Source organism: Leucopleurus acutus, assembly GCF_964270905.1.
Source record: "Leucopleurus acutus genome assembly, chromosome: 2".
NCBI lineage: Eukaryota > Metazoa > Chordata > Mammalia > Artiodactyla > Delphinidae > Leucopleurus > Leucopleurus acutus.
The window spans coordinates 186,818,985-186,840,150 of record NC_139143.1 but is presented as its reverse complement, the minus strand read 5'-3'; the positions used below and the strand labels follow the sequence as shown (position 1 = coordinate 186,840,150).

Here is a 21,166-nt window from a genome sequence, read left to right as displayed (position 1 = left end):
AAATCCATCCCACGGAGAAGCTCGGACGCCTATAGCAGCTCGGACAGCCCAGGACACGTGTTGGGATGTGACTCGTGAGCTAGGGCTAGGGGTCCACCAGTGATTTAAGAATTAGGATGAGAACAGGACTGCTGCCAGTTGGATTCTCCACTTTATGCCCAATGCGTGGGACCCAGGCCATCTCTCTCACCGCCTGGCTGAGGGCAGCCCTGAGTCTGCATGAGTGGCAGGTGTCGATTGCTGAGACAGGCAGGAAATACCCCTCGGCATCCGGCTGGCATTTTCAGGCACCCATGATGCCCCTCACCAGCTCCCTGGGCCGCCCTTGCCAGGAGCAAGGGCACAGGAAATGCCATTGTTCTGGGAATGCATCTCCATCCTGCTTCTCTCTGCCTTGGGTCCTTCCCTGGCCTGTAGTCGCTCGTCCACAAAGGCTGCCCTGTGGGACCCTGTGAGTGAGTTTTCATAAATCAGACAGTGAACAACCAAACCCCTGGGTAAGTGGACACGTCACGGCTGATGCCAGGGCTGTTGAGACAGGTGCACACCACCTGGCTGAGTGAAGCCGGTGAGAAGGCCGTGCTGTTTATCAGCGGGTGCAGCAAAGTGTGGATCAGCTGACCACACTCGGTAAATTGTTATTTACAGTTTCTGAACTTTTAAAAGAAGAGCTTCCCCAGAATCGGCCCTGATTCCAGACCCACAGCGTCATGACGGCTCTGGTCACCCTGCTGTCCCTGCTCCTGCTGGGACCCCAGGCCCAGCACGGGACCGAGTGGACCTACTCAGGTAAGGCCCACCCCAAGGGCTGCACGCCGCCTTTCTGCCATCACGTCAAGGAAGGGGGCACCCGCTTCTCGAGGACGAAGCCTGGCCTTGCGGGGCGACCATGCCTGATGATCGCGTGCGGTGCTTGCTGGGGTCTCAAGGTCTCGGGCTGGAGCAAGAGCATACTGCACTTAGACCTCGGCTAAGGGGCGGAGGGCGGAGCTCTCCCCGTTCCCGGACCCCTGAGCCGCCCGCAGGGTTTCTGCTTTGCTGCCCCAGAAGCTGGCTTGAGAGCCCACTTAGTGCTTACGAGGGCAAAGCCATTTGCTTTCTTGGTCTGTGTAGACAGAAAGTAAAGCATTTGCAGGGGGCTCCCTGCAGCCCCACCGAGGGTGTGTGGGGTTTGCCAGCACTTTCTTCCAGGAAATTTCATGATACACGGTTTATCCAGAGCGTCTCAATGTGCCGAGAACCCAGTGACCATTGCATGGCCTCCAGGCTGGCCTCTCTTGGTCGCTGTGGCCGTGCTGAGACCCAGTCTCACATCCAGAACCCCACTTATAGGACGTGAAGTGGAAAACCCTGGCATTTAGCACAGGTCCCGGCCCACGTGTGGACCAAAGAGAGGGAGACAGTGGGGTTCAGACACTAAACGCCCCTTCTGTGTGGCAGGGGAGAGAGCGCCTACCTGGTCCCCCTCTTTTCTGTCCTGGATGGAGGCATGGGGCCGGAGAGGATGCTCGTGGCCGCTGGCTGATGCAGGAGCCAGGAGAAAGCAGGGTTTTGAGCCTGCTCTCTGCACAGTCTGCCCTGGCCGCAGATACAGGGTGAAGCGTCCTCCCAGGGTGGATGTGTGTCCTCTAAGTCAAGGGCAGCAGAGCTAGGAGCATTGTGGCAAGGCTCAGGAAGTCCAGCTTCCGAGGGCGGGACAGCTGACTCTGACCAACTGCTCTGTCTGGACCAGAGGATTCCCCTACCCTGCCCAGTGCCACGAGACCCCGGGGCTTCTGCTCGGTCAGGCCCATTGGTACTGGGTGTGGTTCGAGGGTAAGGAAGAGAGAGGATTCCGACAGTGGAGTCTGTCCTCCCCAGCTCAACACAGCCTCTGAGACGGGGCCCAGGAGAACTCAGGCAGCAGCTGCTGCGAATGCCTGTCGGGGATACTTGAGAAACACCAATGCTGTTAAAAAACCTTTTGATCCACGAAGGGGCTTTGTTCAAGACGTCTGGCCTTGCTCCTGGCACCTGCCCCTAGGAAAGAATTGTCTACAGATTGGTTTGTATTATTAAACAGTGAAGAGAGGAACAGAGAAAAAAAGAATTGTCTTTTTATTGAACCGAGAAGCTGTGAGAGGCCTAAGTACAAACATCTTCCTCAAAACAAGCTATGGGTGACGCTGTCCCCTAAGGGGGAAAGAGAGCTGGATTCCCTATTGCAAATGGATGAGACCAGGACCCACAGTTGTTTGGAGGCCGAGTCACCCATTATAATGACTTGCTTTTATCACCCTCTCTCCTCTCTTCTGTCATTAGTAACTACCTTAAAAAAGGTAAATTTCCTTATTTTGATATTTTTTTCAACTAATCATTCTAGGTCATCCTTGAACCCGATGCTTCCTTTCTTGTCCTGAATCCATAAGTGTAGGCACCCAGGTGGTCTTTACCATATTGGGAACCAGTTAAAGGGGAGGGGTCAAGCAAGGAGGTGGGGAGGTCCTGCCGTAGGGCAGAGGGCGCGGAGTGGGCCGTGGTGTTGTTGGGGGCTGGGAAAGAGAAACTGCCGTTCAGAAGAAGTGAGGAAAAGGCACTGAGAGTAACACAGGCAATGCCAAGCCCAAGTAGCCCTCGAGTACTTTTATCAGCCGACAGTCACATAAACGGAAAACCAAAGCTATGTATTAAAGACATCAATTGCTTTCAAAACACAAAGGCATGTTCTCAGGGCCAGTGGGTGCAAGAGGAAAGTTATGAACCAGCCCCAAAGCCCCCCAGACACCAGGGTCCGTGGAGCTGATTTAGATGCCCCTGCCACCTCCTTCTGGAGGCCTGGCCCTGCTTTCTAGAAGACAGGCCTCTGGTCTTGACTGTGGCCTCTGCAGGCCTCCTGTTGAGCGGGCCCTGAGTGAGTGCCCACAGGGAGCCCCTTGCACTGTGACCCCCTGGACTCTCTCCTGTGTCAGATGGGGTGCTGGATGTAGCACACTGGCCGAGGGAGTACCCGGACTGCGGGGGGAAGAGACAGTCGCCCATCGACCTGCAGAGGAAGAAAGTGTGGTACAACCCTTCCCTGAGGGCTCTGAACCTGTCAGGCTACGAGGTCCAGCACGGGACGTTCCTTATGATCAACAATGGCCACACAGGTAAGGGTGGGCGACAGGCTCCCGTGCCCGCGCGGGCATCGGGGGGAGGCAGGCAGGCAAGGCTGCCAGGAGCTGTATGCTCAGAGATCCAGAGTGCGGCCTGGGGGCTGCAGGCCTCAGACTCGGGGCAGACCGGTGTTGAGCCCTGGTACTTCGTCCCTGGTTGGGCAGCATCCGTCTGTAGACTCGGTTCCCCACTGGTCCCTTCATCCTGCACCGGCCTCTCTCTGAGCTCACTCTGACCCAACCAGCAGGAAATTCAGCGGACAGAGAGGCAACACCGTGAAGCCACATGACCCACTGTCTGTTCTGTTGATCTGTGCCTGGGTCTGATCTGCCATATTTTCTATGTGGGAAGGTCAGACAGGAAAAGCTGGTTTTGGGGGCCTCCTATTCCAGAAGCCTAGACTGGACAACCATCAAATCCTGCTTAATGTTTGCAGACATCCTTCTGATGTTTTTCAAGTGGGCTCGTCTCCTCTGAGCCTCATGGCAAGCCCAGAGGGGGGCATTTTTTAAGCTGAAACCACAGGCTTTGGGAGGCCAAGGGACTTATGGTCACACAGTCTCTAGTGGCCGAGCTGGATCCAGGCCCCGGATGTCTGATTCCTCGGTCATGTCCTCCTTGGAAACTTCCCTCTCCACTCCCACCTGGGCTGGGACAGTTTACTGTCCATTCGCACAGGTGTATGTAGGGGGCGGTCATAGGACTCAGATTTCCTTTTTGCACTATTAAGAAAATAAAACCAATTGCCCTCGATGGGGCTGGTGAAGGTCGTAGCCCTCAGATCGCTGTGATTTGGATTACTGAACTCCACACGTAGCTCGTGAAAGCCTCATTTTATCACCCGTATCACGTTCCTGTTTCCAAAGTTACTCTCTGAAGCTACCAGCAGGTTGGCAGAAGTGTACGGCCTTTTCAGATTGGCTTCTTTCACTCAGTAACATGCATTTATGCTTCCTCCGTGTCTTTTCATGACTGGATAGCTCATTTCTTTTTAGCATTGGATAATATTCCACTGTCTGGATGCCCCACAGTTCACTTATTCATTCACTTACTGAAGGACATTGTGGCTGCTTCCAAGGTTCAGCAATTATGAATAGAGCTGCTATAAACATCAATGAACACCAGTGTGTAGATTTTGGTGTGGACATAAGTTTTCTGCTCATTTGGGTAAATACCAAGGGGTGTGATTGCTGGATCATATGGTAAGAGTATGTTTAGTCTTGTAAGAAACTGTGCAACTCTCTTCCAAAGTGGCTGCACCATTTTGCATTCCCACCAGCAGTGAGTGAGAGTTCCTGTTCCTCCACAACCTTGCCAGCATTTGGTGCCGTCAGTGTTCCGGACCTCGGCCATTCTATTAGGTGTGTGGGAGCACCTCATTGTTGGTTTAATTTGTATTTCCCTGATGACCTATGCTGTGGAGCGTCTTTTCCTATTTGCCATCTGTATATCTTCTTTGGAGAGGTGTCTGTTATGGTCCCTGGGTTATTTGTTTTCTTATTGTTGACTTTTAAGGATTCATTGTATATTTCGGATAGCAGTGCTTTATCAGATGTGTCTTATACAAATATTTTCTCCCAGTCTGTGGCTTGTCTTCTGATTCTTTTGATATTCTTTTCTGCAGAACAGAAGTTTTAAATGTTAATTAAGTCCAGCTTATCAATTCTTTCTTTCATGGATTGTGTCTTTGGTGTTGCATCTAAAAAGGCATCACTGTACCCAAAGTTGTCTAGGTTTTCTCCTATGTTATCTTCGAGGAATTTTATAGTTTTGCACTTTACATTTAGGTCTGTGATCCACTTTGAGTTAATTTTGGTGAAGGGTGTAAGGTCTGTGCCTAGGTTCATTTTTTTGCACGTGTATGTCCAGTTGTTCTAGCACCATTTGTTGAAGAGACTCTCTTTGCTCCATTGATAATCTTTGCTCTTTTGTCAAAGATCAGTTGAATATATTTATGAGGGTCTCTTTCTGGGCTTTCTATTCTGTTCCACTGATCTATTTGTGTATTCTCCCACCAAGACCACACTGCCTTGAGTACTATACTTTGTTTTGTTTGGTCACACCATGTGGCTTGTGGGATCTTAGTTCCCGATGGAACCCGTGCCCCCTGCAGTGGAAGCGCAGAGTCCTAATCACTGGACCACTAGGGAAGTCCCTACTGTAGCTTTACAGTAAGCCTTGAAGTTGGGTAGCATCAGTCCTCCAACTTTGTTACCCTCCTTAAACATTGTGTCAGCTATTTTGGGTCTTTTGCTTCTCCATGTAAACTTTAGAGTTAGTTTTTTGATATCCACAAAATAACCTGCTGGGATTTTGACTGGGATCACATTGAATCTCTAGGTCAAATTGAGAAGAACTGACATCTTGGCAGTAGTGAGTCTTCCTATCCAGGAAAATGGAATATCTCTCCATTTATTTAGTTTTTCTGTGATTTCTTTCATCAGAGTTTTTCTGTTTTCCTCATATAGATCTTATATGTAATGTGTTAGATTTATACCTAATTATTTAATTTATACCTAATAATTTAATAATTATACCTAATTATTTAATTTATACCTAATTAATTATTTAATTATACCAAATTATTTAATTTAATTAACTTAATTATACCTAATTATTTAATTTAATTATTTAATTAAATTTAATTTAATTACTGTGCTTTTAATTTCAAATTCTACTTTTTTTAAAATTAATTTTTCTTTTTTGGCTTCATTGGGTCTTTGTTGCTGCGCGGGCTTTCTCTAGTTGCGGTGAGCGGGGGCTACTCTTCTTTGCGGTGCGTAGGCTCCTCATTGCGGTGGCTTCTCTTGTTGCAGAGCACAGGCTCTAGGTGTGCAGGCTTCAGTAGTTGTGGCTCACGGGTTCTAGAGCGTAGGCTCAGTAGTTGTGGTGCATGGGCTTAATTGCTCTGTGGCATGTGGGATCTTCTTCGACCAGGGCTCGAACCCATGTCCCCTGCAGGGATTCTTAACCACTGTGCCACCAGGGAAGCCCTGAAGCTTATTTTCAATTTCTCTATTTTGTTGTAAACAAGGGACAGTAGGTGGACCAGTACTGATTGATTGATTTTTTTTTTTTTTAATTCCCCGAAACACACATGCATAGGCTCCAGAAAAGCTTAAAGGCTGGAAGTACTGGGCCTGTAGTGTTCAAGGGGAAGGGCAACACTGTTCTCTTACTAGGTACTACCAGACACTCCATTTATCGGGCTCATTGAAAGGAGGGATGATCTCTTATTCATCCTTCTATCCTGGTACCTGGCACAGAGCCTGACATAGATTAATGCATTTGAGGCGAAAAGACTTGTGCACGAAAGGATAAATCCCCAAATAGGCTCCATGAGCGATGCAGTATTCTGAGTAGGTTTTTTTTTTTTTTTTTTTTTTTTTTTGGCTGCGTCAGGACTTAGTTACAGCACACAGGCTCTTCATTGAGGCACCTGGGTTTCTCTCTAGTTGTGGCTCGTGGGCTCCAGAGCGCACAGGCTCAGTAGTTGTGGCACGCAGGCTTAGTTGCTCCGCAGCATGCGGGATCTTAGTTCCCTGACCAGGGATCAGACCCACATCCCCTGTATTGGAAGGCGGATTCTTAACCACTGTGCCACCAGGGAAGTCCCCTGAGCAGGTTTTGATCTTTGAAAGCTGCAGGAGCAAGACTGGTTCTGTCTTTGTTATTTTAAACTTTTATTTTGAAATAGTTTTAGGCTAGAAAAATTGCAGAAATAGTACAGAGTTCCCAAATACCCTTCTCCCACTTCCCCTAATTTTATTATCTTATAGCTGGACTGTGTTGATACCACATGATGAACTACACTCTAGGCCTCATTTGAATCTCATCACTTGCCCAGAATGTCCTTATCCTGGTCCAGCATCTAATCCAGGACCACACATTGCATTTTGTCATCATATCTCCTTAGTCTTCTCCAATCACGGTCAGCTCCTCAGTCTTTTGTAAACTTGACGCTTTGCAGTTGTTTCTTGAGCACAGTAAATGCTCAGATCATGTGTTTTTTCTCTGGTCTGATAAGAACTTGGTTAAATTAGTTTCAAACAAAGCGGAGTGAGTTCTGCAAGTTAAATCCATTTGTTTTCAGAATCTGGAAGGTTCAGCAAGTTGATTCGTGGGAGGACAGATATTTGGCCTCACCTTTGCAAAAGCACAGTGATGAGCCCAGAATTGCCGCCATTTTTCAATCTGGCCTGTGCGATTCTATGGACACAGCTTGAGAATTGAGGCATTCTGTCTGCAGGGAATTGTGTTTCAAGGGAAACATGCTTGTCTGGATCTCTGTTATTGCTCCTGTGGTACTAACTCTCCTCAGCTCTCCAATCTCTGGGAACAGATGACTGCATATCTCCTTTGAAAACCTCTTCCATTTTTCTCACGTGAGCAGTGATTTTTGAGGCCGGCTACAGTTTAAGCACTAAATACAAAGCACCTGTTCTGCCAAAGGGCGTGGAAAAATCTTTGAGGCTGGACTTCTGCCTTCTGTCATATTATGTTATGAATTTCATCACAGCTTTCTGCTGCTTTAGATAATTTGGAAGGGAAGAAGGGGTCATTTGACAGATATCAAATACCTACTGTCTGCTCTTTAAGAAAATTTACTTGTTTATAACCATCTTCGATGACTTTAAATAGAAAAACCTTGTTATCAGGAGAGATGCTGACTGTCCCTTTTCAAGTCCTAAATTATACCCTCCTAGATATTTTTCTTGGTCATTTTCTGGGGTCACTCTCCATGTCTCCCTTTTGCCTGGGTCATTCCAAAATATAGAGATTTCTCTAAGACCTAAGCCAGTGGAATGAACAAGGCAGCTGTCTCACCAAAGTAACCTCCCTGTAGAAAGTCTGTGGGGCACAAGGCAAAAGGAAGCTGGAAGAGGGATCCATTTTCCCATCGGCAAGAACCTAACGTTTGAAAGCATCTGTTGATGATCACGTCAAATTCAATCCCAAGCCAAGAGTCTGTGTGTCCCCTGACTTGCCGCAGAATGTGGTCTTTTGTCTTCTGAAGACAAGTTGAAGCCTATAATGGTGATGTCCTGTCCAGGCCCAGTTCTGGCCCAGCTCTGCCCTGACCAATGAACTGAGTGACTCTGCAAATCTTTCTACCAAGGTTGGCTTCCTTGTCCATAAAATAAAAGTACTGAAGCCCCGCAGGGATGCTACTTTCTACGAAGTGGGATGGGTTGGTAGTTGGTCTAGTTCTAGAAGTCGATATGGGATGAAGATTTTAACCACATCATAGAGAAGACAATGACCTCAACTTGACCTTACAGCGTACTCATGCTGGGTAGTAAAGTAATCAAAATAGTCCAAGAGGCCCTACTTCCTATCCCTACCCTGTGGGCAAATTCCAAAATTGGCCAGAGGTGGAGAGCAGAATTCTGATTTCCACACTCATTAGCCCTGTTTTTTCAGGGCTCCCCCCTTCGTTAGGGCTAACAAGCTGGACCTGCCACTTGGAGGTCCTGCCCCTGACCTTCTGGTCCTGGGTGGGAAGGTGCGTGCCCTGGGACGGGTGCCTGTCCAGCCCAGCTTACTCAGTGCCTGGTCGCCATCCTTCCCCATGTGCCAGGTGCCCCCTCTCTGTTGGTCACCCTGCTCATGGCAGTCTAGGCCTGTCTATAGTACCAGCTTGCCCCAGGAGTGGGCAGGTGAACGGGGAAGCTGCCTCACCTGTAGACCTGAGCCATCCACGCCCATCTGCACACTCCCTGCCCCTCGTCTTCTCTTCCAGTACAGATCAGCCTGCCCCCCACCATGTGCATGACGGCTGCCAATGGCACCCAGTACATAGCCCAGCAGATGCACTTCCACTGGGGTGGCGCCTCCTTGGAGATGAGCGGTTCCGAGCACACCATTGACGGGATCAGATATGTGATGGAGGTACCCTGAGGATCCTCTTTCTTTCAAACCCCATAGTCACTTTTCTTATTAAAACAGCCAAAAAGGCTTTGCTGAGTCAAGTCACCTTGAGGTGGAGTTTATTTTTCATTCATTTACAACAATTCACTGATCACTGCTATGTGCTGGGGGTTCGGGCAGGGTCCCTGACCTCACAGAAGTCACCCCAACGCAGGAGTTTACAGCCCACAGAGTGGGGCGAGCCCTCCTTAGTTTCAACCGGATTTCTATGTGGTAGATTTGCCGGTTCCCCCTCTTGCTCAGGATGACCACAGGTTTACAGTGGCCTCCTGGGGTAAGGGGCCACATGCCCACTCTAGGGAGACCTCAGGAGAACCCAGTGGCCTCATATGATCCCTTGGACTCTGCCAGCTTGTCTGCCTGGGGGAAGGTGAATTGCCATCTCCCCAGAATACCACTCATACTCTTCGCATTCTTGGAGAACTTTCTGGTCTTGATAGATCTTGTAGCCCAGAGGGAGGGACACGGTGGTCAGAGGTGTTTATGTGGGTCAGCTGAGGTGTGGGATGGAGCACCTTTTTTTATTTTCCTCCTTCCCTGAAAACCTGAAGCACTGGAGGTTTACAGGAACTGCTCTCGACTTACACTTCCTTGCTTCCACAGATTCACGTCGTTCATTACAATTCTAAATACAAGAGCTACGATCAGGCTCAGAAAGCACCGGATGGTTTGGCTGTGCTGGCAGCCCTCGTTGAGGTAAAGCTGAAACTACACATGCAGAGTTAGAAACTGGTGTCAAAACGAGGTGTTAAGTGTAGACAAAGGGTCTTCCTGTTTGCCCCTCCTCATCTGTTCCTGAGCTCCCACTTCTTGGAGACACTCACCCAATGAAAGGCCCACCCTTTTTCCAGTCCTTGCCCACAGTTACTGTGTTCCTTCTGTGTCACCAACCTCAAGGACATTGCGTAACTTGGACGAGCTGACTTAAAAGAGCTGGGATCACAGAAGGGTCCACTTGACAAAAACTGCTCTGAGGGCAAGAGGAAGTCTGCAACCCCTCAGAAAAAGCCAACATCTCTGCATTTCTCAGAAAGTCTGGAGGGTGGGATTTATGTCTAGGGAGCAAGAAGTGGTCAGTGAATCCAATCACCCCCAAACAAGTTTTATATTGGATAAAATTGTCAAAAACAACCGTATCAGTGCTCTGGAAATGGACCAAAGACAAATAACAAGGTGAGGCATTTATTTATGATAAATGGCTAGAATTTTGAGTAAGAACAATGGGAGTTTGTGGACATCTTGCCTGGGGCTGTTCCCATCCCCTTCCCCTAACTTGGTCAGCAAGGTAGTTTTATCAGGGCAGCATGGACAGGAAAACCAGCAGCTTCACTGCTTGGTACAGGGGACTAATTTGATTTGGAGTAGAACTTGAAAACCCATGCCCAGGGGGCACTGCTGGTAAAAGTAGCAAACAACCGAAAAGACAGAAAACGGAAAACCTGCAGGTTTGATGGTCTGAGATTGCAGTCCTAGTTGAGGTGAGTGGCAAGTGGCAGACCAATCAGAAATGTAACTGGGAGATGAGCCACAGGAAGGCTGTATAAGCTTCCCAGGAAACCCTGATGGCAAGTAAAGGCTGAGGCTGACTTAGTAACTGGCTGAGCTTTGAATGTGCTTCTCAACCCACATACAGCTCCATCAGCAGAGGGTGCAAATCTTGGGCTCATGGGGTTTGAGCACAACCTCTGCAAAAATCATTGGCCACAAGACTATGTTGACCCTAGATGGCCCCAGGCTAAAAATTAAAAATAAGACTTAAGACCTAAACAGGCTCATCAGCTGCTATATACTGTTGTGAGACATATCCTGCAGAAGAAGTCCAGGCAAGTCACTAAACAGTCACATGAACAACAACAAAAACCCCTCAGGACAATTTTTAAAAATCAGAATTCAGGGGCTTCCCTGGTGGCGCGGTGGTTGGGGGTCTGCCTGCGATGCAGGGGACGCGGGTTCGTGCCCCGGTCCGGGAAGATCCCACATGCCGCGGAGCGGCTGGGCCCGTGAGCCATGGCCACTGAGCCTGTGCGTCCGGAGCCTGTGCTCCGCAACGGGAGAGGCCACAAGAGTGAGAGGCCGCGTACTGCAAAAAAAAAAAAAAAAAAAAAAATCAGAATTCAGATTTGCTGCCATGTATTATCTAAAATGTCCAGATATCAAAGAAAAAGTTGGGCATGCAAAGAAATAGGAAAATGTGATCCATATTTAGGAGAAAAAAAAAGCAGTCAATATAAACTGAGTAGACCAAGAGTGATTTAGCAGACAGTACTTTCTTTATTATTATTATTATTTTATTTTTTGGCTACTCCACGTGGCTTGTGGGATCTTAGTTCCCTGACCAAGGATCAAACCCTGGCCCTCAGCAGTGAAAGCATGGAGTCCTAACCACTGGACCACCAGGGATTTCCCTAGCAGACAGTACTTTCAACAACTATCATAAATATGTTCAAAGCATGAAAAGAAACTATGTTCAAAGAATTAAAGGAAAATATGATGACAATGATTCAAAAAGGATCTCAATAAAGAAACAGAAACTATAAAAATGCACCAGATGGAAAGTCTAGAGTTGAAAAGTATCATAAAAGGATGAAAAATTCACTACATGGGCTCAAAGCAGATTTGAGGCAGCTGAAGAAACAATCAGTGCATTTGAAGACAGGTTAAATAAATTATTGAATCTGAAGAACAGAGGAAAAAGCTAGAAGAAAAATGAGCAGAGCCTTAGAGACTCATGGGGACAAGATCATGCTTCCCAACATATATGTAATGGGGGTCCCAGAAGGAGAGCAGAGAGAGAAAGTGGCAGAAAAAACTGTTGAGGAAACAATGGCCAAATTTTCCCAAAGTTGATGAAAAAACAATAATTTCCCAATCCAAGAAACTCAACAAACTCCAAATCTGATAAACACCTAGACACATCAAAATCAAACTGTCAAAACTGACAAGAGAAAAAGGGTTCATTATATAGAGGGGACTGACAGTGCATTAATGGCTGACTTCTCATTAGAAGCAAGGCATCAGAAGGCAGTGGAATGACTGACGATCAGGATTCCTATGTCCAATCAACCAATCTTCAGAAATGGGGCAAAATAAAGACATTCCCAGTTAAAGTAAAACTGAGATAATTGTTAACAGATCTGTCTTACAAGAAAAATTAAAGGAAATCCTTCTGGCTGAAAGGACATCACACCAGACAGCAACTCAAATCCACAGAAAAAGATGAAGACTGCCAGAAAATAGTAAATATATATATATACACACACATATACAAACATACACATATATATATATACATATATACATATTCTTGTCTTCTTTTAATTTCTTTTTTAAAAAAACCATAAGATTGTTTAAAACAATAATTATACCCCTGTAGTATTAGCTTTACAATGTATGACAAAAATAGAAGAAAAAATGAGGAAGAAATAGAGCTATATTGGAACAAAGTTGCTATATTTTACTAGAATTAAGTTAGTATTTACCTGATATAGATTGTGATAAGTTGTATGTGGTAGTCACTAGAGCAACCACTAATAACCTAACACGGTTAAATGGTACACTAAAAGTATAGAACAGAAAAAAAAAAAAAAGTATAGAACAGAGTTTAACACAAAAGGTAGAAGAGAGGAACAAAAAAAGATGAGACATTTAGAAAACAAATAAATGGCAATCAGAAATCCAAGAAAGTCTGAATTTATACCCAGGGGAAGAATGGATCAGCAGCACTGACTGAAAAGAACCATTGTCCTTAGACCTTTTTTACAAAAAGCAACTATTCTGACTTCTAAAAAGTCAACACTCATACAATAAATAAAGGATGGCGGTGGTCAGAATTGGAGCAGTTCTGCCTTGGACATCTGGCTTTCCTTCATTCGGTCAAAAGTCCTGAGGATGAAGAAGGGAGCACTTCAGAGCAAGCCCCTGCATCACCATGAATCTGGGGACTTCCCTGGCGGTCCAGTGGTTAAGACTCCATGCTTCCAATACAGGGGGCATGGTTCGATCCCTGGTCAGGGAACTAAGATTCCGCATGCCGCATGGCCAAAAAACCAAAACCAACCAAACAAACGAAACATCACAGTGAATCTGACTGTGGTTGACATTGCCCAAAACAGGGTCACTGGGGATATCTTGACAGTGACTTTTGGCCGTTCCTTGAGGACATCACCAGTCACCACCAAGAAGCTCTTTTCCCTGGAAGCTGCCAAAATGCTTCAGATCTTGTCTTTCTGGAAGAGACAGGGGAGCCCAGGCACTTGGTGGCAAAGAACAGCCAGATGGTCTCCCCCAGCACAAGTGGGGCACGGGTGGGCTGCCTCCTTGCCCTTGCGGCTCTGCGCAATCAGCCAGTTTACAAAATAGCTGGATTAACGGGGATAGTTCTGGATGGACGGCCCTTCTCCATTAGGTGAACTGCTCTGTGTTTCTCCTGCAGGTCAAGGATAATGCTGAAAATACTTACTACAGCAACTTCATTTCTCATTTGAAGAGCATCAGGTATCCAGGTAAGGGAAACCGACAGCGGCTGCATGAGGGCAGAGGAATGAGTGTGAGTGTGATGGGGGGCAGGGGAGCAGGGAAGAGTGTCGCTGGTGGGGAGGGTGGCAGATAAGCCTGCGGGGGGACGCTCCCCTCCCTGTGCAGGGTCTCTGGTTCCAGCAATTCCCAAGGTTGGCTCAGGCTGTGCACACCTCTGAGAAACCCGTTCATAAACTCTACCTGTCAATTGCCACAGTTGGAACTTCTGGATGGCCAGAGTTCCACTAACGAGGGATACCTTCATTTAAGTGACTCTCCCCTCTGGCCCCAGCTGGTAGTAATGATCCTGGTCTCTAGAGAGAGATGACCTCCTTGGCTTCAAGCTGAGAAGAATCTCAAGAGTGAAGCCTCTTGTCACGGTGCCTGTACACACAGACACAGGGCTGCTCTCCCTTATCTCTGCCGCCAGAAGGCAGGGTTCTTGTCAGAGTGTCTGCCCACTCCCATGGTCAACCCTTGACCTTGAGCAGTAACCAGGTCTGTTGCAGCCTTGGCTGTGTGCATCTCACTTTGGCCACATCTCCCAGACTCCAGGCCCCTGACCTCAGCCCTCACCCCCCCCAGCAATCTGCTGACCTCCTATCCATGGACCTCCACATTCTCACTACTAGTCACGCCTCATGCCTCTCATCTCTCTAGCTTGGATTCCACGGGCCATACTTCTGACACGCCCACTCAAATGCCCTCCATCCTTCCACAAGCTCACCTGGCAAAGCCCCAGACTAACTCCCACTTGCTCACAGCCTGTAGCCAAATGGCTGAATGTAGCCAGAGAGAAGCACACAGATTTCTAGCTTCATTCACAGCGACAAATATACACAAGTACTAACACTGCTCAGAAATCCTGAAATACGACGCTAGACATTTGCTTTTCCCCTCTCCAAAATTACTGCATCATATTTTCTCCTCTCTCCCAAAGCCCCTCCTTTCTGGCCCCAGCTTCTCCCTTGGAGGTGATGCCTGGCCTCCCACTCCATGGAGAAGGTAGTCAGAAACTCATTCATCTTAACCTGCCTGCACCTGACCAAACTCCATGTTCCCTCCTCTGTTACACTGGATGAGAGGTCCCTGCTCTGGTCCAGGACCAGCCTTCCATGTGGGCACTGACCCCCCCATTCTCAGGGCCTTTTCTCCTGCCCGTCTCCCCTCTCTCCTGCATCTCACCCTTCACCCGATCACTCCACTCAACACAAAGCACAGTGCTCTCATTTCTTCCATTTCAAAACACAAGCTCCATCTCTTGACCCCCATCATTCCCTCAGCTTCCACCCCATTCTCATCTCCCCTTGAAAGAGTTGTCTACTGTCCTGTTCTCTTTTCTCACTCACCCTAAGCCTTCAAGGTCATCCTGGTTGTCAGATCTCCTGGGCACTTTTCTCTTCTCTTGCTTCACCTCCAAACAGTGATGCATTACACACAGCTTGCATTGTGGCCAAAGCCCGCCCCCACTCCCAGCACTACTCTCTTGCTCTCTCTTCCTGGCTCCTGCCTTAATGTCAGAGGGTGCCAGGACTCTGACTTCTCTCGGTGACCTCATTTTCAGTCCCATGGCCTGAATTGTCATCCTTAGGCTGTGGACTCCAAAAATCTCTATCTGGTCCTCCAGGCAACAACAGCACCAGGCAGGACAGGTGAGGCAAAGTAGAGGCAAGAACTGTCTAGTTCATCTACTGACCATGAACAAAGCCAGCAGGAGACACCACAGGCCTGTGGTATAACTAAGGAGTTGCCTTGAATTCACTGACCTCAGATATTCTATTTCCACTAACTGATCCTGATATATTTCCTTCTCCAATTCAATAAATTCCACTGCTGATCAATACTGCCCACAACACTGGCCTCTCTCTGAACTTTGGATTCCTTTACCCAACTGTTTAGTTGATGTTGCCCGACGGATCTAGAATTTACATGGTCAAAGCATCACTTATTCCCGTCCCTTTCCAGGCTTGTCCCTAAACCGACTTCCTCATTTCAGCAAAGAGCATCCTCATCTATCCCCTTGTTTAAGCCAAAAATCCCAAAATTTTTCTGGACTTCCCTCTTCTCATTCCCCACCCTGCCCTGCCACACCCAAACCATCAGTGGGCCCTGTTGTTTCTACCTCCCTGCTTCCAATTCTTTGGGGTATATTCCCAGAAGTGGAATTTCTGGATCATATGGTAATTCTATGTTTAATTTTTAAAGGAACCACCATATTATTTTCCACAGTGGCTCATCATGGTTCTTGAATTCTTCACTGACTTGAACGTATTGGAGTTATGAAACAAAATCTATGCAATAGAGTCCTTTAGAAGGTTATATCTTGAAATCTATCCAATAAAAACAAAACTTAGGGCTTCCCTGCTGGCACAGTGGTTGAGAGTCCGCCTGCCGATGCAGGGGACGTGGGTTCGTGCCCCGGCCCAGGAAGATCCCACATGCCGCGGAGCGGCTGGGCCCGTGAGCCATGGCCGCTGAGCCTGCACGTCCGGAGCCTGTGCTCCACAACGGGAGAGGCCACAACAGTGAGAGGCCTGCGTACCGCAAAAAACAAAAACAAAAACAAACAAAACTTAGAAATCTTTACTTATTCATGGGATTATGCACTACTACATTTCACAGGCTTGGTTAAAGAAACCTGTTTATGTATAGATCAAAATGATATCGTCTTTGCCATTGAAAAATGCAAAAGTGCTCAGGGAAGGTGAAGCAAAAGTCAACTCAACTCCGTGTTGCTTTGATAGAGTCTCTTGCTGAGTTCAGGGACTCAGCGTCAATGACATGAACAAGAGAGGAATTGTATAGATGCAGCGATAGATGTGGGTGCCGTGGAGGCTTCAGATGCCCTGTGGATGTCCCCCTCTCTACACCTCACCTGTGGCTGAGCTTGGTTGCCAATGCGCATGGCAGGAAGTACTCGTGGCCTGATGCCTGCACCTGGACTCCTGCTTAGTTCTGATTCTGCCTTTCTAATCTCTATCCCTCCCCTTCATTTATAGATGAGCACAACTCAAGGAATTTTGTTCTTTCTTTGAGAGCACTTACCCAAAAGCCCCTAGGAGTCATAATTGCTTTCATTTATCATAAAATATATCCTCTGCCTAACAATGATGATGGTGATGGCTACACCCATGAGCACTTTCCTATGTGCTGGTCCAATGCCAGCACTTTATAAACACATTCCCCTTTACCCTCACGGCAATGCTCCTGGGGGTCCCCTTTTTACAGACCCAGCCAGGGCCACTCAGCCAGGACGAGGTATTTGAGTGGGTTTCTGCCCAAAGTCTTTGCTCTTAACACCCCCCTGGAAGCAGAACACTGGGGGATGTTTCCCAATGACCAGGTTCTATGTCCCCCTGCTTAAATCAGGAGATTTAAAGATGGTGAGATCTGAGCCAGAGCTGTCCTTGCAAGGGGTAGCAGTGGTTCCTAACATTCTTTTTTGTCCCCTCTTTTAGGACAAAGCACAGTTCTGAGGGGCCTTGATGTTCAGGACATGCTACCTGGGAACCTCCACTACTACTACAGCTACTGGGGGTCACTCACCACTCCTCCCTGTACTGAGAATGTCCACTGGTTTGTGCTGGCAGATACCGTCAAGCTCTCCAGGACACAGGTAGTGTGTAGAATCACTTTATCAAAGTCTCTCCTTTCAACGGCCTGGTTAACAAGAGCGCTCCCTAAATCTCACCTAATGCTGATACCTGGGCTCCTACAGTGTTTTCCATGTACAGGGCTGCAGTGCCTCACCTCTATTGCTAGGGGTGATCTTACTAGTGTTGTGGCAGAAATGGGCAAACAGGCATCAGGGAATCCAAGAAACCTATAGGTGATGCAACAAAAAAAACTGGGACGTGGTCCAGGTCATAGGACAAGAGTTGCACAGTGAAGGCAAATATTTACTGAGTGCTGCTCCCATCAGGCACTGCTCTATATGAAGTAACACATTACTTCATAAATGACTCCATGCAAGAAGGATAGCTCCATATTTAGCCTTTCATCACATAAAATCCCTGTGGCTCTTTGAGGGGAAGAGCTGCATCAGTTGTCTTTTGTCCTTCATCATAGCATGGGTACATAATAAATATTTGTTGAGTTAAATAAAGGACAAACGTTACTGAGGTTTCAAAACAAAGCTGACATTTCCTTCTGGATGATGTTCGTCCTCAGAAACAAATATTTCTTTTTTTAAACTTTTCATTTCCCTATTCTGGGAAAAAGGTGGAAAGACCCCTATTCTTATAACCACACAAAAAACATTGCCAACTAGGTTTGAAGTGCCCCTAGATACCTAACAAAAGCCAATGTAAACTATCTCAGGAAAAATGCACCTTAAATCCAGATCTATAAGAATTTACATGAATAAAGTTACCTGAAATGAGCTCAATTTTTTAAAAATCACAAAATATCAGGAAAAAGGCACTATGAATGATTGTCAGCAGAAATAGAACTACAAAGATTTCAGATATAGTAATTATCAGTCAATTAATATAAAATATGTTTAATATGCATAAATAATGCATAATATGTAAAATTAAACATAGTATGTTTAATATGTATAGGAGTTTTAAATATGAGGAAAGAACAAAGTATAAAAATGACGAAGTAAACTCAAAGAAGAAAAAAAAAACAAATGGGTTGTTAATTTCTAGAAATGAAAAGATAGTAATGAAATTAACAACCCAACAAATGGGTTTAATAGCATGTTAGACACAGTCCAAGAAAGAATTAGTAAACTGGAAGACAAAGCTGACAAAATTATGTAAAATGCAGCACAAAGAGAAAAAGAGATGGAAATATGAAAAAGAAGTAAAGAGATATAGAGAACATACTAGAAAGGTCCAACAAATGTCTGGTTGAAATTTAGAGGGAGAAGAGAGGTAGCATAGAGAAGAGGGACAATTTGAGAAATATTGGCTGACAATTTTCCAGAGAATTGAAAGACACCATGTCATATATGAAGGAAGCCCAACGAGTCAATGAAAACAAAAAGAAGCCCACACTAAGCCATCACAGTGAAACCACAAAATATCAAAGACAAAGAGAAGATTTAAAAATCAACCAGAGAGAAAAGACAGATTTTCATGAAAAAAATACTATAGACCAAGAGTAGATTCAACACAGCAACCATGAAAGTCAGAAAGCAGTGGAACCATATTTTCAAAGAACTGAGGGAAATGAATAGCTAACCTAGAGTTGTACAGGCAGCAAAAATATCTCTCAGGAATATAGACAAGGGACTTCCCTGCTGGTGCAGTGGATAAGACTCTGCACTCCCAATGCAGGGGGCCCAGGTTTGATCCCTGGTCAGGGAACTGGATCCCACATGCATGCTGTAACTGAGAGTTCACGTGCTGCAACTAAGGAGCCAGCAAGCCACAACTAAGGAGACTGCGAGCCATAACTAAGGAGTTGGTGAGCCACAACTAAGGAGCCCACGTGCTGAAACTAAGGAGCCAGTGAACTGCAACTAAGGAACCAGAGAGCTGCAACTAAGGAGCCCACCTGCTGCAACTAAGGAGAGCACATGCTGCAACTAAGGAGCCTGTGAGCTGCAACCAAGGATCCTGCGAGGTGCAACTAAGGAGCCCTCTTGCTGCGACTAAGGAGCACACATGCTGCAACTAAGGAGCCGGTGAGCCACAACTAAGGAGACCGTGAGCTGCAACTAAGTAGCCGGTGAACTGCGACTAAGAAGCTGGCGAGGGCTTCCCTGGTGGCGCAGTGGTTGAGAGTCCGCCTGCCGATGCAGGGGACACGGGTTTGTGCCCCGGTCCGGGAAGATCCCACATGCTGCAGAGCGGCTGGGCCCGAGAGCCATGGCCGCTGAGCCTGTGTGTCCAGACCCTGTGCTCTGCAATGGGAGAAGCCACAACAGTCAGAGGCCTGCGTACCGAAAAAAAAAAAGAAGCTGGCGAGACACAAGTAAGGAGCCCACATGCTGCAACTAAGGAGACTGCTTGCTGCAACTAAGGATTGCATGTGCTGCAACTAAGAAGCTGGCAAGCCACAACTAAGGAGTGAGTGAGCCACAACTAAGGAGCCTGGCTGCCGCAACTAAGACCCGGAGCAACAAAATAAATAAATAAATAAATGTTAACCAAAAAAGAATGTAGACAAAATACAGACATTTTCAGAAAAAACAAAAATTGAGCTTGCTGCTTGGTATGTCTCTGTTTACTTCTTCCTCTCCTTTCTACTATTGACTAAACACTCATAGAAAAAGATTAAAAGAGATTGTTGGAGAAATGAATGGGTGGGTTAATGGCCTGGCACATAGCACGCAGAACCACTTCTGGAATTGAGATCTTCTCACAACCGCTTTATCAGGGTTATATAAATCCAAGCTCTAGTTCAGTTGCTAGCTAAATTTAAAAACTCACCCAGTGCCTCTCCTCTCCTTAATTCCCTTCACGTTTCCTGCAGGTTTGGAAGCTGGAGAATTCCTTACTGAATCACCAGAACAAGACCATCCACAATGATTACCGTGGGACCCAGACCCTGAACAACAGAGTGGTAGAAGCCAACTTCGTGTCTCAACTTAATCAGTGTGAGTAAGATCAACTCTTGTTTGTTCTTTGCAATTTGCAATTATAATTTCCTGTTTTCCTGCTTCTCTGGGTGGACCCATCTCTTCTGGCAATAGTAAGGGAAGGAAAAGGGACTTCCCTGGTTGTCCAGTGGTTAAGACTCCATGCTTCTAATGCAGGGGGCATGGGTTCGATCCCTGGTCGGGGAACAAAGATCTCTCATGCCACACGGCATGGCCTAAAAAAAAAAATAGTAAAGGAAGGAGAGCTTTCTAAACAACAGGAGGCTGAGGGCTGTACAGGACTTTGGCAAAGGGGGTGACTCATTTTCCCAGTCCAGGCAGTGGTACCAGTGAGTAAAACAGAGGGGACGATGAGTATGAGAAGCTACATGATTTATAACCCACCTAGTCTTGGCCAGAGACAGTAGGAGAAGCAAGATATCAAGCAACATCCAGATACTCCCATAAGAGTTTTGGCTCAAGTTAATCTTATCAAATCCAACTCAGATATTTCACACTTCTATCTTGGTCTCTATTACAAACCCATCCACAGCTCCTCCTATAAATTCCCTCAAGGTGGGGTTAACTAGACCACAATTGCCTACTCCCTTTTCTTGGGGATCAAGCTGCAGACGCCAGGGTGCTGGAGGTAGGCATGAGGACCTCCAAAGTTCTGAACTTTTCCTATTCACTCTTCTTTTTATAGGCTCTGAGCTCCAGTTTTATCCAAACGATATTGACAGTAACCTTGAGTACTCGAGAACGTTTATTGAACAGAAGAAAGCAAAGAGAAAAAGACAAGGATAATGACCTTGAAGAGTGAGCCCTGCCTTGTCTCCAAGAAGCCCTGTATGTCTGGATCACACCATTCCCACTGAGGCACCCGTTTAATTTATGATTAAAACAGGAGAAACCATCACCCATGAAAGGAAGTGAGATGGCTTAAATACATGAGAAGGGACTTGAGTTAGACAACATCAATGGGAATTGACTGGAATAGAAATCTAAAGGAGATGGAGACCTACCTGTCCTCCTCTCGAATCACGCACATGG

The 21,166-nt window shown here is 46.6% G+C and overlaps 1 protein-coding gene across 1 annotated transcript; it reads left to right on the top strand.

Moving 5' to 3' along the window:
- Nucleotides 1-710: 710 nt before the first annotated feature.
- CA6 (carbonic anhydrase 6) lies at nucleotides 711-20,920 on the top strand (the record flags this gene model as incomplete). The annotated part of the gene is made up of 8 exons (XM_082834241.1): nucleotides 711-789; nucleotides 2,949-3,128; nucleotides 8,879-9,027; nucleotides 9,670-9,762; nucleotides 13,499-13,568; nucleotides 17,040-17,197; nucleotides 20,008-20,131; nucleotides 20,820-20,920. The coding sequence occupies 8 exons, from the start codon at nucleotides 711-713 to the stop codon at nucleotides 20,918-20,920; spliced, it is 954 nt and encodes a 317-aa protein (XP_082690367.1).
- Between the last annotated feature and the right edge of the window lie 246 nt (nucleotides 20,921-21,166).